This window comes from Peromyscus maniculatus, chromosome 1 (assembly GCF_049852395.1).
Source record: "Peromyscus maniculatus bairdii isolate BWxNUB_F1_BW_parent chromosome 1, HU_Pman_BW_mat_3.1, whole genome shotgun sequence".
NCBI lineage: Eukaryota > Metazoa > Chordata > Mammalia > Rodentia > Cricetidae > Peromyscus > Peromyscus maniculatus.
Genome location: NC_134852.1, coordinates 35,512,814 through 35,530,379, shown reverse-complemented (window position 1 = coordinate 35,530,379; position 17,566 = coordinate 35,512,814). Strand labels below are relative to the sequence as shown.

Below are 17,566 nucleotides of genomic sequence, written 5' to 3'. Positions count from 1 at the left end.
GACAGGCAGTTGTGAGCCGCCCGGTGTGGTTACAGGAAACCAAACCTGGGCCCTTTGTAAGAGCGGTAAATACTCAGCCAAGCCCTCCCCAGTCCCTAGAGTACTTTGGTTTGGTTTGTTTTGAGACAGGGTTTCTCTGTGTAGCCCTGGCTGTCCTGGAACTCGCTCTGTAGACCAGGCTGGATTCGAATTCAGAGACCTGCCTGCCTCTGTCTCCTGAGTGCTGGAATTAAAGACGTCCACCACCACTGCCCAGCTCCTAGAAGACTTTCTAAAGGCATGATAAAGATTTGATAAACGTCTGTGGAAAAGAACAATGTGTCAACAGTAGCTTTCCTACCTTGGTGGTAGGACCTCAAGTAAGAGAATCTTCTTGTCTCTGGACAAATGCTGAAACATGGAGAACTGAACTGGCCAAGCAAGCGCTGAACACGGTAGGACAGGGTGCAGTTTGTCTCGTTCTACAATGCTGGGAACTGAACCCAGAGCCTTGCCCATCCTGGACAAGTCCTCTACCCCAGAGCCACACCCCACCTACATGGAGTTTTTACTTCAGGATTTAGGGAAAGCTGCATGCTATCCAATCCCCATCTTCCCGTGATGAACAGCTGGAGTGGCACACATATCCCAACAAGCACAGGTCTGTTATGAGCTAAACTGGCTGACTACATCTGGAATAAACTAGTGGCCAGATACTCCCGTAGGGATTTCTTTTCTTTTTTCTTTCTTCTTTCTTTCTTCTTTTTCTTTCTTCTTTCTTTCTTCTTTCTTTCTTCTTTCTTTCTTTCTTTCTTTCTTTCTTTCTTTCTTTCTTTCTTTCTTTCTTTCTTTCTTTCTTTCTTTCTTTCTTTCTTTCTTTCTTTCTTTCTTTCTTTCTTTCTGTGTGTTTGGTAAAACAGGATTTTTTTGTGTAGTCCTGGCTGTCCTGGAACTCTCTGTAGACCAGGCTAGCCTGGAACTCACAGAGATCCACCTGCCTCTGCCTCTCAAGTGCTAGGACTAAAGGCATGTGCCCCCCCCCACACACATACACACTTTATTTTTGGACAGGAATCTCAATGAACCTGGAACTTGCTAGGTTAGCTGGAACGTCTGGCCGGCAAGCCCCAAAGATCCCGTCTCCATCTCCCTGGCACAGCGATTACATGCACAGACCACTACTGCACCTCCATTTTAAAAGACTTTTATTTACGTGTGTGTCCCTGTATAGTGTCCATGAAGGCCAGTTGGGAGCTGCACAGCTTCGTTCTGGAAACCCAATCCCTGTTTTCTGCAAGCGCCCTTAGGCACTGAGCCCCACTGGGGCTGACTTCATCTTCACGCTTGCATGGCAAGTGCTTTACTATCTGGGCCCCTGTGCTGTAGGTTATTTCAATCAGGTCCATGAGAGGCTCTCTTCTAATCTCATTTTTCCCACCCGTCCTGGAATCATGTTACCTTCACTCCAACCCCATTTCTGAGATCTGAGAAGTTTCATTACGTAGCCCAGGCTGGCCTTAACCGTCATCCCTCCTGCTTTAGCCCGCCACGCCCCTGTGCCCCTGTACTGGGATTACAGGCATGACCCACCACTCCTGGCCAGTACCACTTCTGACAGTTTCCCTTCAGATCTGAAACCATTTAAACATTAAAAATTTAAACAAATGGATCATCACTATACTTTCTGGAATGCTAACTAGCACATCCTAAAATCATAGGATGTAGACCATAAATACCAAAGTACAAACACATCAAGACAGATCCTTATTTTTATTTTTTTTATTATAGCACTGATGATAGCAGGAAGAAAAAAAAAAAAAAAGGAACCAGAAACCCAAGTTCTTGGCAATGGAGGCCCACACCCATGCACACCCATGCAGCCTTGGGAAGCAGCTAGAGTACAGGCTGTCGTGTCTCCGACCTCTGAGAACGCATCAATGTGGTTCCAAGTCTCAATTCCCCGAGGACCCAGAGGCTGAGGACATCTGCACTATTCTGAAGGTATGGAGGTGAAGGGACACACCCCAGGCATGGCCTCAGCTGGAGGAATGGGAGATTTGCAAAAGGTAGGGCAAACATTCATGTCCAAGTCCACAGTGATATTCCTGGGGACCCTGGGCTTGTGGGGGCTCACTTCTTTCTGATGCTTTCATAAACACACAAAATGGGCAGAAAACAAAACCTTGTGAAATGATTCAAGTGGGCACTGTAAAGGATGATTCAACCACTCCCATTTCTTAAACCCCTTTCCTTCAAATTGAGCAGCACAGGCACATGTCCGGATGTATGCTCACTACAGGGGACAGCTGTCGGGGCCCTCACATGGAGCTGCTGAAAGCCTGAGGTAGACAGGAATGTATCCCACTGGGAGATGAGTCACACAATGTGACAGAAAAAACTGTTCCATCTGGAACTGAGGGTATGGGGCAGGGAATAAAAGGCATTTTTTTTTCCTGTGCTAGAGAGGGAACCTAGAGTCTACACTGAGCTGTAACACCCCAGCCAAGGCTTCACCTACCCATACTTAAGATGGTCCCACAGCCACTACATGTCTGCTCTGACGTTGGGACAATGTGTTAACTGGCCTCGGCTTTCCCACAGCCCTTTCAAGCCCAGATTTCCATGCCTGCCATGCCCCTGCTTCTAGTAAAATCTGGGTAAATTCATCTACACCAGACCCTCTGTGCAGCCTGCTCCCTGCACATGGGAAAGTGAGAAGCACCCCACTGAGCCCCAGACGGGGATCTTCATAAACGGGTGCTCAGTGGGGGGAGCCTGTGCAGCTGTTATCAAATGCTCGGGTCCCCGCTGGAGATGACCACAGTGTTGTTAAGACATAGATTTTATGATGGCATTTGGGGATGTTAAGGCTTCCTGGTTTCACACAGAAAAGTGTTGTTCTAGGGCTCAGAGGCCCCTTCTACACTACACACAGGCTTCCTGTTTGGAGCCACCTAGACACCAGCTGCCCCAAATCCGGCAGCTCCTAAGGGCCTGAACCCATCCCTTCCCGACCCAAACCACCCAGCCCCCTTTCCCCTCTCAATAGAGCCTCTCCCCTGCAGCCTGGACCCACCCCCCACTTCCCTACCTCCATCTCCACAGCTCCATGGGCCTCAGAACCGGGCAGGGCAGATGACGGGTGGTACCAGGTACACTGGTACTCCAGTACCGGAGTAGGGGGTGGCGGTTGCCTAAGAACTGTGGACCGGGCCCTGGTTTGAAATGAGTGTCTTTATTGCTTGTACCGTACAAATACGAGGAGTAAGGAAAGGCCAGTAGGGATGGGAGAGAACTGTCAGATACACACACACACATAAAAAGGAAACAACAGACGACCCCCATACCATCCCTGCTACCCCCACCCTACTGCCTTTTTGTGATCTGTCTAGTCTGAGGGGTGGGGTGGGAGAGTAAAACCAGGAAAACTCAATTCCAGACACCCAGAGATACTGAGGATGGGGAAACGTGGCCAGAACAGCAGGTGGATCCCCTCCACCTGCTGCAGCCCATGGGATCAAACGCTCAGGCTGGGGTTGAGGCCTGAGCACACTCACACGTGCTGAGACGCTCACTGCTAGAGCAGGGTGCACACCGGCACCCACAGCATCGACAGACTCACTCACACATTCACCTTAAGGCTCCACAACAGGGGCCTGGAGATGAGGTGGCCCCCACCCCAATGTGTACCAGAGACACCTGTCCCCATCTCTGTCCCCTCCCAGGCCCCAGTCAAGTCCAAGGGGCCCAATACTGTCTCGGTGTGAGATGTGTAACCGCCAAGGTTGGCTTCCCTCTGCCCCAGGCAGAAAATGGAGCCACCCAAAGGGACCGGGGCCCAGCAGGAGGCAAGGCTGGCTGCAAGGGAACCCTGGTAAGGCACGGGGCTGTGGACAGGAGGGCTGGCCCCCAATGTTCCTCCTGCTCTATCCAGAGTCAAGAGAACAGCCTGGGAGGAAGAGGCAGGTTTAGGAGGTAGCTCCTGGTCCTGGTTCCCCCACCAAGATCCCTCAGCTTCCAAAGGCCTCTGCCTGTCCCTGGACATTATTGCTTTCCTGCCCCAGGTGAGGTGGCAGCAGATAAGACTGACTGCCCAGATGATAGCACAGAAGGCATCTGGGGTGCTGGGGGGGGGGTCATCAAGACGTGGCCTCTGCTGGCTTGTGCCCAAGCCCAGGCGACCCCACGGCTCCCCACTTCACCCTCTTGGAGGCTGGTGGTGATTTATAACCTCTCTCCATCCTCCCAACAGCCCATCCTTGGGCAGGTTCCCAGCACTCATCTGGGAACAGCGGGGAGGCCAGGAGAGGGTTGCCAGGACCGCTAAGTCTGGATAAGAACTGAAGAAGAAACTGGACATTGGGGGGGGGGGGGCAGGGAACACAAACCAGAAGGCAAAATCAATTTTTTTAAAAAGCCACCCAGGCAGTGGATGGCGGCGGCCACGCTTGTGTCCTGCGGTGGCAGAGGTCTGCTCACTCTCGGATGCTGGCCGAGTAGGAGAACTGGGGGAAGTGCGTCTGCTGGTCCAGCTCCAGCGAGCCCAGGCTGTCATCTGTGGGGTTGGGTGGAGATGCCGTGGAGATGAGGGAACAGCAGTCTTGCCCACCTCCACCCCACTGGGAAAGGGCCACAGACAGGAGTGCGCTGGGCCTACAGAAGAGCCTGGGCCAGCAGTGGTGGCCCACAGCACTAGCATCGAAGGAAGCAACTTGCTTTTGGAGAGAGGACTAGCCATGACCTCCTCCCCAGGCTGGGTCTTCTGGATATTTTTCTCCCTCCCCTGGCCTGTTCCCACCCATACTTACCTGTGGTCAAGGGACTGTCGGTAGCCCTGGCACAATTCTGTCCCAGCACAGAACCCTTACACGGGTTCCCACGCCAAAGGTCTCCACTTTCCCAGGTGACCCCGAATCTCCTACTTTAACCCCATGTCCTCACCTCTTTCAGGCCCCGTCCGCCCACAGCCTGTCCCTTCACTCCAAGGTTCTCCCATGGTTGGTACCCACAGGCCACTTCTGCTAGGGATGCATCTTGGCCACCACACTGCCAGGCCAAGTATCTCCTCCGCCTTCTAGCCCTGGGACCCTAGGAAAGCTCTGAGGGCTCTGGGCTGTCCCAGGACTAGGAGCTCCCTGAGTGCTCAGCCTTGGGGTGGCTTCAGATCAAGAAGACAGTCAACAGAGTGCTCTAGCCCCAAGACTAGAGCAGGCAGTCCCTGAACCCTGGAACACACTATAGTTCCTGAGGACTCTTACAGCAACAGCAGGCCCTGTAAGCAGATCCCTAGGCAAAGTGGCCAGACCCAATAATGCCAGCCAACCAGGGTCCTCCTGGCAAGTGGGACCCAGGGCAGACCCCACCTCTCAGCCATCTAGCCAGGCCCAGGGGCAGTGGGGTCCCAGACACTCACAGCGGTCCGGGGGTGTGATTGTGATGGACTGGGCAGTGAACTCATCGTCGAAGTACCTTGTGTCCACTTCAGAAGTGACCTGAGGTTTGAAGGGTGGCAGGAGCTGTGGAGAGGAGGCTGGGGTCAGCACTGCCAGGTCACCTGTGTGCAGGGGGACCCCTGGGGCAGGCAAGGCTCACCTTTCTCTGTACCACATCCTGCCAGTTGATGCTGAGGAAGAACCTGTGCTCCATGACCTCCTTCGCATCACTGGGACCCCCGCCGAGCCTGGGCAGAGACAAACATCACCTACCACCCAGCACCCAGCCCCACAATGGCAGGTTCTGGGAGCCACATACTGGCCTCATCTCAACCCGCAAAGAGGTGACAGGGTAGCAGGACAGGCTTAGAGGGCAGATGGCCACACACCGGCTCAGCCATATACAGTCCTGTGACCTCAGGCCGGTCAAAGGAATGCTGTACTCCTGTGTCCCCACACAAGGGCAGGGAAGGGCAAGGCAGGCTGGTGTGTGGAAATGCCTACTGTGGGCCACTGGGGCTGTTCAGGGGACCACACACTGCCAGGCCACACCTCTGCTTAGGGTCCTTCTTCAGCAGTCCAGCCAGCAGGGACTTGGCCTCTGGCCCAAGTGTTCGTGGGAAGCGGATCTCCTCCATGAGGATGAGCTCGAAGAGGCGCTCATGATCCTGGTTGTAGAAGGGCAGGCGGCCGCACATCATCTCGTACATGACCACACCCAGCCCCCACCAGTCCACTGCACGTCCGTAGTCATTGTCCTCCAGCACCTGGAGGACAGAAGAGGCCAGGCAAGAGGAGCTAGAGTGGCTCCACCCTCAGGCTCCCTCCGCCCTTGGCCTGCACGCTCCCACGCCCCAGCCCCAGCCACCTCAGGTGCCAAGTACTCCGGGGTACCACAGAAGGTTTTCATGGTGGCCCCATCACTGATGCCCTCTTTGCACAAGCCAAAGTCAGTGATCTTGATATGGCCATCTTTGTCCAGCATGAGGTTTTCCAGCTGTTTAAAAAAAAAAAAAAAAAAAAGCCAATATATGAGGGTCAAATCCTCCCAGGGTTTTCCTCTAGGTCAGCGGTTCTCAACCTGTGGGGGTCGAATGACCTTTGCACAAGGGTCACCTAAGACCATCGGAAAACACAGATATTTACATTACAATTCATAACCATAGCAAAATTACAGTTATGAAATTGCAACGAAAATAATTTTATGGTCGGGGTCACTACAACATGAGGAACTGTATTAAAGGGTCGCAGCATCAGGAAGGGTGAGAACCATGACTGTAGAAGCAGTGGTTTGGGGTGGTAAACTATCACACTAGGGATTCCTAGGGGACAAGACAGCCATATAGCACATGCACTGTGGGTTTCAGTTTCTTTTCTTTTTGAAACAAGGTCTCCTGTGTAGCCCTGGCTGGCCTGGAACCCAAAGAGATCTAGCTGTCTCCACTAGAATTAAAGGCATGTGCCACCATGCCCGGCCTGGACTTTAGTTTCTTTCTTTTTTTTGGAGCTGAGGATCGAACCCAGGGCCTTGTACTTGCTAGGCAAGTGCTCTACCAATGAGCTAAATCCCCAACCCCATGGACTTTAGTTTCTTAAGGCTCAATGTGAAGGTTACTATGTTCTCAGAATTTGGTAAATTTTTGGAGACAGGATCCCTCTGTAGCTCAAGTTAGCTTTAACATAAAGCAATCCTCCTGCCTCAGCCTGTATTAAAATTACAGGCATAAGCCCAGATTTTTTTTTAAGTTATAAAACACATACCGGAAGAGAGTATGCATAGCATACATGACGCGTCAGTAAGGCCCTGCCATCCGCAGGTCCGGCTCCAGCAGAAGCCGGGAGCCCAGTAATGGACCACTCTTGTTACTTGCTCTTCTCAGGACGGCCTACTGTGCTGGTGTGTGCACTCCACACCCAGCAGACACTCTAGCACCAAGCTTCACCCCAAGTCCACTGCGAAAGGTCTGTCCATCTGCTCCGGCCCCTCCCCTCAGTGCTGGCCCATGGGATGCAGCCACAGCCACTGTGGAGCTTGCTCTCTACCTAGTTTACCTGGAAAAGGCCACAGCACATGGTGTCCATTTTCTGGCAGCAGGTGCTGTAGGCCGCATGAACAGTGTGCTCTGAGTGTGTGCACACCTTCCCAGGTAAAGACATTCCCTCTTTCTGGTGTGCAGAAGGCAAGGACAGATGGCTGGCAAGTAGTTTTGGTCTCACTACCAAGTCATGCTCAGGATGCTGCCAACCCACAACCCCATCAGCAGCCTGGAGTCTCACAGGTCTTCACTGTGGAAATGTCTGGAGTGTGTGCCATGGGCCAGCCTGGACCTTCTGTGCACTTCCACTCCCACCCCACCCGACACTTGTCCCTAGGCCATCTACTCACCTTGATGTCACGGTACACCACATCCCTTGAGTGCAAATACTCAAGAGCTGATACGATCTCTGCACCGTAAAATCGGGCCCGATCCTCCGTGAAAACTCGCTCCCGAGAGAGGTGGAAGAACAGCTGTGGAAGGAGGCGAGCGAGGCCTTAGCCCTGCCGCCCCACCCCCGGCATGTCCCAGAGGCGAGGCCTTAGCCCTGCCCCCCCCCCCCCCAGCATGCCCCAGAACACATGGGCTCCAGCAAGAAGGACCAAGTAAGAAAAGAACAAGAAAGAAAAGGATGAAGGATGTAAACCAGCACCGTGGGGCTCGCCCATAGCCTCAGCACTAGGAGGCTAAGCAGCAGAGTAGGAATTCAAGGCCATCCTTGGCCACAGGGTTTGTTTGAGACTAGCCTGGATTACACAAGACTCTAGATAGATAGATAGATAGATAGATAGATAGATAGATAGATAGATAGATAGATAGATAGATAGATAGATAGGCAGATATAGAGAGACAGAGAGATATAGATGATAGATAGATAGATAGATAGATAGATAGATAGATAGATAGATAGATAGATAGACAGATAGTTAGATAGATAGATGAGAGAGAGAGAGAGATGATAGATAGATAGATAGATAGATAGATAGATAGATAGATAGATAGATAGATAGATAGATAGATAGGATAGACAGACAGACAGACAGACAGACAGACAGACGGAGGGAGGGAGGTAGAAAGAGGAGCATCAAGAATTCAACATCAGGCTTAGCGACACAATGAGAATGAGTTTGAGACCAGCCTGAGCTGTCTGAATGAGATTTTGCCAGTAAATAAGCAAACAGGTCCATTAATTAATTCATTGGTGATTGCTAAGCAAGCGGGCAAGGGCTGAGGAGTGAGGAGTGACCAGTGAGTGACGACACCAGGGAAGGTGGAGACAGCACGAGGGACAAGTGGCGGAGAGTGTCAAAGGTGAGAAGCCACCACCCACAGTGAGTGACCTGCTGAGCGGGACAGCTGGGCAGTCCCCTGACATGGCACAGCCTCAGGTGGCTTTCCTGGCACTGGCAGTCTCCACCCACAGGCCTGCCCCTGGCTTTGAACACTGCCCAGCAACACAGCAGCGATGTCCCCTGGGTGAGCCTCTCACTGCACCTCCCAGCCTGCCCCATCTTCAAATGGCTCTCCTACCTCCTGCTGCACAGGGGAAGGGGAGAGCTTGCCTCTCTCCACAAGACGCATGCGCGCGCCCCCATCTCACCCACGTCTTCCTGCTTCCCTCACTACCACCGCACAGTGACCAGGCGGCACGGCTCACCTCGCCCCCGTTGGCGTACTCCATCACAAAGCACAGGCGGTCATGGGTCTGGAAGGCGTACTTCAGGGCCTGTGAAGGGAACCAGAACGCTGGCACAGAAGGAACCTGGACTGGCACACTCTGCCTGCCTGGGTCATAGGAGTTCAAATCCCAGACATGTCCAGAGGAGAAAACTACGCCCTGACCATGAGCTATCTCTCCTCAGCTCTCTCCTTGTCACACATGGGAGCTGTGTCTCTACCACAGGGACTCTTGTTCACTGTGGCTCAGAGTGACAATGGACCGGGCACCAACTCCAAAGGCAAGACAGACAAGCAAGCTGTCAGTACACAATGGCTCTCAGACTGTACTCTTAACGAGCCCTACCAAGGGTTCCTCACCAATCCCTGCCAGTCCCTCTGCTCACACAAACCATAAACTCCAAGGTTCTGTCATCAAATCTCGTGTGAACAAGTACCGTCCTTCACAGGGCAGCAGCCTCAACCCAGTCTACTGAACTGACAGGAACTTCACGGGAACCACGGCCTTAAAGCTGCTTTCCACATCTACTCAGCCAGGGTCAACAGGCACACGACGATAGCACGTTTGTGTTTACGGTATCTTCTTCCCACTTGGGCCAGCTGGGCTGGGCACCCCTCACTCCCAAACATGGCTGTCATGCAGCCACCACCCAGTGTCCTGATGCTCCAACAGTCTGGGAGCCCAGGGACGCTTTGCCTGGCCAACTGGCCCTACGCCTAAGCTGTGCTTATAGTAGCAAGGCTTTAGCTCTTTCCAAGGGTTGGCAGGGAGGGAACTCACAGTAAGGAAGGGATGCCTGGTGTTCTGCAGGACCCGGCTCTCGGTGACGGTGTGGGCGACCTCATCCTGCGGACAGACAGTGCAGATGAGCGGCAGGGGCAGAACAGGGCTCCTCAGGCCCTGACCAAAGGGCAGCCTAGACACCGGTGATCTCCAAGCAGCAACAAGATGAGCAGTTGATAAACAGACTTCACAATGTAAACACTGGGCGAGCAGCACCTGAACTCAGGCCACCGTTAACATCCACTGTAGCTTGACCCTTCAGTGACCCCAAAGGCCCGTGTGTGCTGGAGGCTTGGTTCCCACCTACTGTACTCTTGGGAAGTGCGAGACCATGGAGACATGGAGCCTAATGGGAGGAAACTAGGTCTGTGGACATGCCCTGGAAAGAGATATGGGAACCTAGACCTCTTCCTCTCTTACTTCCCAGCCCCTCTGCCATGGCTCCTATAATGATGTACAATGTCTCCGCAGGCCTAAAGCTACAGAATACTGCAGCCATAAACTGAAAGGTGTGAAGAGCCAGACCCTTCCGTCCTCACAGTCTACCTCAGCCTGTCGCAGTGATGCAGAACTGAAATGCACCCCAAACTGTCTACCTCAGCCTGCTGCAGGGACGCAGCACTGGAATGTACCCCAAACTGTCTACCTCAGCCTGCTGCAGGGACTCAGCACTGGAATGCACCCCAAACTGTCCACCTCAGCCTGCTGCAGGGACGCAGCACTGGAATGTACCCCAAACTGTCTACCTCAGCCTGCTGCAGGGACTCAGCACTGGAATGCACCCCAAACTGTCTACCTTAGCCTGCTGCAGTGACGCAGCACTAACATGTAGCCCAAAAGGGAGATGAAGCACACAGTACGTGATCTTGCTCCCACCCCCCAGGTACCACACCAGTGTGGGAAACCAGCTTTAGAGAAGGAACTGGTGAAGGCTCTAGATCTAAGAAGTACTCCTCAGGGTGAGGTCTGGCACCAGCAGCATCAACCTCCCAGGATACTGCATCACAAGCTTAAGTTTGGTGTGTGCCCAAGGGCAGGACTACAGGAAAGCTCCCAGATGCCTCCTTTTGCTACTTCAACAACCTGGGCAAGGGCATACACTCAGGAGATGCTGGAAATCTCAGATCATTTCTGATCATCACAAGTGGAGGTTGCTAGTAGCCTCTGCATGCACAGCTGGGGATATGCCGCTAAACCTCCTGCACAGTGCAGCCCCACTCTTCGGGATGACGTGGGCCACAACACTGCTGAAGCTGACAAGCCTGCCCTGGGTCAACGTTACTGAGAATCTGTAAGAGGTTTTGTTTCTTCTTGCAGAGGACCCAAGTTCAATTCCCAGCACCCATGTTAATCCACTCATAATAGCCTGCAACTCCAACTCCAGGGGACCTGCCACACTCTTCAGGCCTCCACAGTCAACTGCACTCATGTGCACACACTCTCCCCATGAACACATACAAGTAATCTTAAAAAAAAAAAAAAAAAAAAACTTAAAATATACACAGGTGAAATGGTGTGGCTAGAATATATCTGAAAATACTCTAGACTCAAAAAAGAAAAGATGATGATGATGATGATGATGATGATGATGATGATGGGCTGCAAAGATGGCTCAGTGGTTAAAAATGCTTGCTGCTCTTCCAGAGGACCCAAGTTCAATTCCCAGCACCCACATGGCTGCTCACAACTTAACTCTAGTTCCAGGAGATCCAATGCCCCTTTTAGCCTCCTTGGGTACTGCATATATAGTGCACAAACATACATGCAGGCAAAAACACCAATACAAATTTAAAAAACAAAAGGGAAGGAAACAAAAAGAAGTCTATAGAGGCACAAGGTCCATGCTACACCTATCTTACAGATAGCAACAGAGAAACCAGAGCTGTTAAGCACACAGGCTTGTCTCAATGGGAGGGATGTGAACACTTGTTTTCCATCCAGAAGGCTAGGAATGGATGTGTTAATAACCTGGTGAGCTTTGCTAATCTGTAAAGGCAGGCCTCCCCCAAACCCCTTATCCTGAGCATTGTTTCTCAGTCAATAGAACCAATCCATCCTTATGAAAGAGGCCCCATGTACTTTGCGAAAGTGTCTTGCTATTAAGTTTATCATGAACCCTTTCTCCCACTGGATGTGGTAGCTCACTCAGGAGGCTTGGACAGATAGATCCCTAACTTCAAGGTCAGCCTGGTCTACAGAGTAAGTTCCAGGACAGCCAGGGCTACACAGAGATGCTATATGAAACAAAACAAAACAAAAAAATCTCTCCTCCCTTAGACCCTTATCCTGAGCATTGTTTCTCAGCCAATAGAACACATTCTTTTGGAAAAGGTCAAAGGTATTTTGCAAAAGACATGTACTTTGCAAAGGAGTTTTGATATAGTCAGGCCTTAAGCTTTGTTGTGTTAACGGTCATGAGGAAACCTTTTCCAAAGTTGTACTGTGTTTAAGTATGTCAAAAACAAACCACCCGGAAGTTTGAACCAGCCAGGCTAAGTTGTGCTGAATCAGGTCTCCTTCTTGCCTCTCGTGGTTCGTTTCCCTGCTGGTCGTACCATGTGCAGGGATTGCAGCACATAAAATGAGGGCACAGCCAATGAAACAAGGCTCAGCACTGGTCACTGCTCAACAATCATAACCACAAAGATGCTCTATTTTTCTTCTTGAAAAGTTTCAGCCAAGCATGGTGGCTCATGCCTTTAACTCCAGCACACGGAAGGCAAAGGCGGATCTCTGAGTTCAAGGCCAGCCTGGTCTACAGAGTGAGTTCAGGACAGCCTGGGCTACCCAGAGAAACCCTGTCTCAGATGAAAAGCAACAGAGAACTGCCATGGCTGTGGTCAAACCCAGGCACCGCACTGGTCCAGCGAGCTCCCACCCCTGAGCTCCACCTCCCTACCACCCTTCCTGACGCAGCTTCTAAACAGCACCTGCTGAGGGCGGCCCAGGCCTCCAGGGGCTCAGGCCTTTCTCCTCAGCCATCCGGCCATCCTATGAGGTTGGGACAGGATGCAGGAGGAAAGTAAGTACACAGCATCGGATGGCAAGCTCCCAAGGACACTGGGGTATGGTTCAGGGCACAGAGCTTACAGGGCTCCATCCTCAGCATTCCTCCCCTCTCTTAAGGTGCAGACCCGGAATGGGGCCTTGCACATGTCCGTCAAGAGCCCTACTACTGAGCCCTTCCCATCACTACAGGCCACTGTGATGACCTGAGCACTAGGCCCCAGCAGAAGCAGCTTGATGGGCCAAGAAATTGGTTTTCCTGAGAACAGAAGGCTGCATGACAATAAACCTAATGTTACCCAATCGGCTCTCCCTCTGTGTTGGGCTTCCTTGCTGCTGTTGCCTTCTGAACGCTACTGCTCTGTCCCGGCCTGGTGGGAGCACTCTATTGAGAGCCTGGTGGGAGCACTCTGTTTAGAGCCTGGTAGGAGCACTCTGTCCTGGCCTGGTGGGAGCACTCTGTTTACATAACTAAGGCTGCCCCACCTCACAAACCACAACTAAAGCCAATCAGGTCTAACCTAAAGTTACTGCAATGTTATCTTTGGACACTCCCGATGAAGTCTCCCTGCCCCAGCCCTCAGTGGCCCACCTTGGCAATGATGACCTCCTTCCTCAGGATCTTCATGGCATAATAGCGGCCAGTGGCCTTCTCCCGCACTAAGATGACTTTGCCGAAGGTGCCCTTACCAAGGAGTTTGAGATAATCGAAGTCATTCATGGTCTGTGGGTAGAGAGAACACACAGCCTTTGGTGTTTGGCACTCAGCCCATGGGATGAAATTTTAATAAGGAAGAGGAAACCCAAAGGGCTTCGTGCGGGGCTGGGGCATGAGGGGTAGGTGGTAACTGCATGCTGGAGCTGCAGACAAGCAGGCCTATGCTCTCCCAGCATGAGCCTTCCAACTTCCCCAATAGATTCAGATCAGTTTGCCCTGGCACCGCCTCTCAGCCCATGGCACAGGGCAGCCCCCAACAGCATCCATAACCAGAAACGACCCCACAGTGGGAAGCCCTGAAGCCCTTGCTGGAGCCCTGCATACTGTGTGTGTGGAAACCCAGGCAGGCAGGGCTGCTGCAGCCCCAGCCCCTGGCCACCTGCCACCAGCACTTACCACTTTGGCCCGGGCCTTGTTGACAGCCACCTCCATCATCTCAGGTGTGGAAGAGTCACTGGGGGAGCCACACTTGTAGTCCATGGCATCCTCCCCTGGGCCCCGCTGCTTCAGGCTGTTGGCCACCATCTGGATAGCCCGCATCCACTCTTCCCTGTAGGAAACACATACAAGTCCTGAGAACCCCTCCCCGCCCGGCCACAGCACACTGCCCACAAAGGGTAAGCAGATGACCACACCCCTTTCAGCACTTGGTGAGATCCAAGGCGGGCAGAACTGATGCGTCTTGACTAAAGCTGCACAGGCTCAGGCTGCAGAGAGGGCATCAGTGGCATCAAGACAGATCTGCCACCTTCTGAGGTGTGCTGGCCTGGAGGAACCTTGAAGTCAGGTAGCACTGAGATGATCAAAGGAGGGAGAACACTTTGTCTGAGGCCCTTGGGACTAACAAAGTCATCCTGAGCCTTCGGGAGGGACAACCAGCACTACCTTCAAGTGCTTCAGAGCACGTGAAAAGCTCAGGCTTACAGGCTACTGATGCTCTGTGAAGAGGAAGCAGAAGGAAAAGGAAGCCAAAGGAAGCTAAAGGAGCCAAAGATCTTATGAGGCAAGAGCTGGCCAGTGGGACCCCAGGTGCCCAGCCCTCCAGGCACATTCAGGAGAAGCTGGTGGAAAAGAAGTCAGTCCCTCAGATGGGGGCTGGCTAGAGGACAGTAAGCTGGTGCTGGAATGCCTAAGTTAGGAGCTGCTGTCCTGATCTTTGCAACCATTCTTTTTGTGAGGTAGTACAAATGACCAGAGATTACATGCAGACACATCGCTGCATAATACTCAGTTGTCCACATCCTTCATTTCTGACCTAGCAACACAGCAATTTTAGGTGGCCTGAACCTCTGTGTACTTTGCTCATGTCTAGAAAAGGGCCTGTGAACAGTGGGATACCAAGCTCACTAAAACACGAGTGTTCACTGAGGGCAGGCAGCTCTGCCACAGCCAAGAATCCGGAAGAGGCTGAGAGCTTCATGACATCCTCCACAGCTATCCTGTAGAAGCCCTGTCACTCTGCTGTTCCATGGGTGCCAGGGAGAGCCACAGCTGTTCCCATGAGTCCCAGAGTGCACACTGATCCATGCTTGGACACAGGTCTTACAGCAAGCAACTTGTCTTGATCCAACTGGGCACTGTCATTTCTTGGTGTGATCTATAACAATAGCATATCTTCCAGAAGGTGGCATCTTAGCAACAAGAGCAAGTCAACAAGCAGGACTTCATACAGGGCATGAGCGTGTATGTGGTGAGACACTCTGCAGCTCAAAGACCGACCGACACAGGTCTGCACAGACTTGGGATGACCTAAACACCCTACAAGAAGAAAAACAGTAGCACACAGAAGCGTGGAGTTCTGTGCTCAGAGTTAGATACTGCTCTCCTCACACGAGGCTCAGAAGGCACAAACACTCCTGCAACAGATGGGGGAGGGGCGTGCCTCTGGAGCCCTGGCTGTCCCCAGGAAGGGGAACTGGGAAGCAGGGGACCAGGAGACAGTCTCTAATAAATGTAGAATACCTGCTTCCCTCCCCACATCACAGAAGAGAACACAGACTCAGGGAGTGTGGTTGAGAGGCAGAGTACTTGTCCAGCATGGCCAAGGCCTGGGCTCCTTCCTAGCACAGACAACAGGACCAGCACAAGAAAAACCCAGCAAGTTTGCTCTGAGCCTGGCCATTGCCCTGTGGCCTGCCTTCCCAGGGCTGCTGGACAAGGAAGTCCTGCTCAGCTCCAGTCTGCTGAAGCAAGCAGACACAGAGATTAGAGGTCCTGTCAGCGTCTGGAGGGATCTGCCTTCTCAAACTGGCCTGTTACCTGTGAGAGAGATGTGTGGACTGCACACCATGCTCTGTGAGACAGGTGCACGAACAAGAGTTGGCACATGGCTGCTCCCCACCCAAGAGACTGGAGGCCCCCGAACCCCACAAGGCAGAATCTGACACCTGCTCTTTTTTTTTGAGATGGAGTCTTGCGATGAAGCCTAGAACTCTTGTTTGTTTGTTTTCTGTTCGTTTTTTGAGACAGGGTTTCTCTGTGTAACAGTCCAGGCAGGCTGTCCTGGAACTCACTCTGTAGACCAGGCTGGCCTCGAACTCACAGAGATTCACCTGCCTCTGCCTCTGGAGTGTTGGGATTAAAGATGTGTGTTACCAACTGGCTGAGCCTAGAACTTCTGATCATCTGGCCTGAGCCCTTCAATACTGAGATAGACATGGACCACAATACACACCTTCTCCCACTTTCATGGGGCATGAGGCTGGTGTACACCCAGGCAGGGCAGCACTAGCCTCTTCCCTCTGAGTTGATGCCTCCAGTCAGCATTTCTCATTGGTTTTAACCTGTACCCGCCTTGGATAAGTCAGAGCCTAAAACCCAACCCCTATATTAATATTCTTGTTTTCCAAAACACAGAAGGGCGGGGGGGACACAGGACAATGACACATGCTGTGATCTGCTTTATATGACCATAGTTGTTTACTTATGTTTTAAAGTGCTGACTTTAAAACTAGCAAGATGGCTCAGTGGTAAAGGCTCCTGCTACCAGGCTGACTTCAAAGCAGGACTCACACAGTGGATGGAGAGAGCAGACTCCCATAAGCTGTCCTCTGATAGCCACACATGTATTACGGTGTGTGTTTGTAAATGGAATTTCTAAGAAGTAGGTCTATGTCAGGTGGTGGTGGCCCATGCCTTTAGTTCCAGCACTCAGGAGACAGAGGCACTCAGCTCTCTGTGAGTTCAAGACCTGGTCTACAGAGCAAGTTCCAGGACAGCCTGGGCTGTTACACAGAGAAACCCTGTCTCAAAAAAAATAAAATAAAATAAAATAAAAATAAAAATTCAGGTTTATTTTGTTTTGTTTTTGTTTGTTTGTGTTTTTTAGTTTTGGGGTTTTTTTTTTGTTGTTGTTGTTGGTGGTGGTGGTGGTGGTGGTGGTGGTGGTTTGTTTTTTGAGACAGGGTTTCTTTGTGTAGCTTTGGAGCCTGTTCTGGAACTTACTCTGTAGACCAGGCTGGCCTCGAACTCACAGAGATCCACCTGCCTCTGCCTCCTGAGTGCTGGGATTAAAGGTATGTGCCACCACTGCCCAGCCTTATTTTTTTATTTTTTCAAGACAGGGGTTTCTCCGTGTAGTTTTGGTGCCTTTCCTGGATATCACTCTGCAGACCAGGCTGGCCTTGAACTCACAGAGATCTGCCTGCCTCTATCTTCCGAGTGCTGGGATTAAAGGTGTGCACCACCATGCCTGGCTAAAATATTTTAAAACACTATTTAGTATTATGATAGTGGACTGAAAATCACAGATCTAAGAGGTATGAATATAAAAAAGTCTTCATACACAGAGACCTGAGACTCACATGGCAAACACAGGCTGCAGATTAGATACACAGTGAGATTCCTGCCCTCGTTGACAGGAAGAGAGCACCACTCAAAGGGCCGTCCCGTGTGAGACTGTGAGGACAGAGCAGAGCTACACCGGCAGGGTCAG

The 17,566-nt window shown here is 51.9% G+C and overlaps 1 protein-coding gene across 7 annotated transcripts in view; it reads right to left on the bottom strand.

The window, feature by feature from the left end:
• Positions 1 to 3,193: 3,193 nt before the first annotated feature.
• Positions 3,194 to 17,566, bottom strand: part of Akt2 (AKT serine/threonine kinase 2) — a 49,868-nt gene continuing 35,495 nt past the window's right edge. For all 7 annotated transcript variants that reach the window (XM_006995816.4, XM_042273325.2, XM_006995817.4 and 4 more), the window contains 10 exons: positions 14,029 to 14,182; positions 13,507 to 13,638; positions 9,906 to 9,971; positions 9,105 to 9,173; positions 7,798 to 7,920; positions 6,280 to 6,408; positions 5,964 to 6,178; positions 5,572 to 5,659; positions 5,393 to 5,495; positions 3,194 to 4,534 (listed from right to left, as the gene is read on the bottom strand). In XM_006995816.4, the coding sequence (XP_006995878.1) occupies positions 4,455 to 4,534; positions 5,393 to 5,495; positions 5,572 to 5,659; positions 5,964 to 6,178; positions 6,280 to 6,408; positions 7,798 to 7,920; positions 9,105 to 9,173; positions 9,906 to 9,971; positions 13,507 to 13,638; positions 14,029 to 14,182 (1,159 nt within the window). In that variant the 3' untranslated portion in view covers positions 3,194 to 4,454. The remainder of the gene's footprint in view (positions 4,535 to 5,392; positions 5,496 to 5,571; positions 5,660 to 5,963; positions 6,179 to 6,279; positions 6,409 to 7,797; positions 7,921 to 9,104; positions 9,174 to 9,905; positions 9,972 to 13,506; positions 13,639 to 14,028; positions 14,183 to 17,566) is intronic.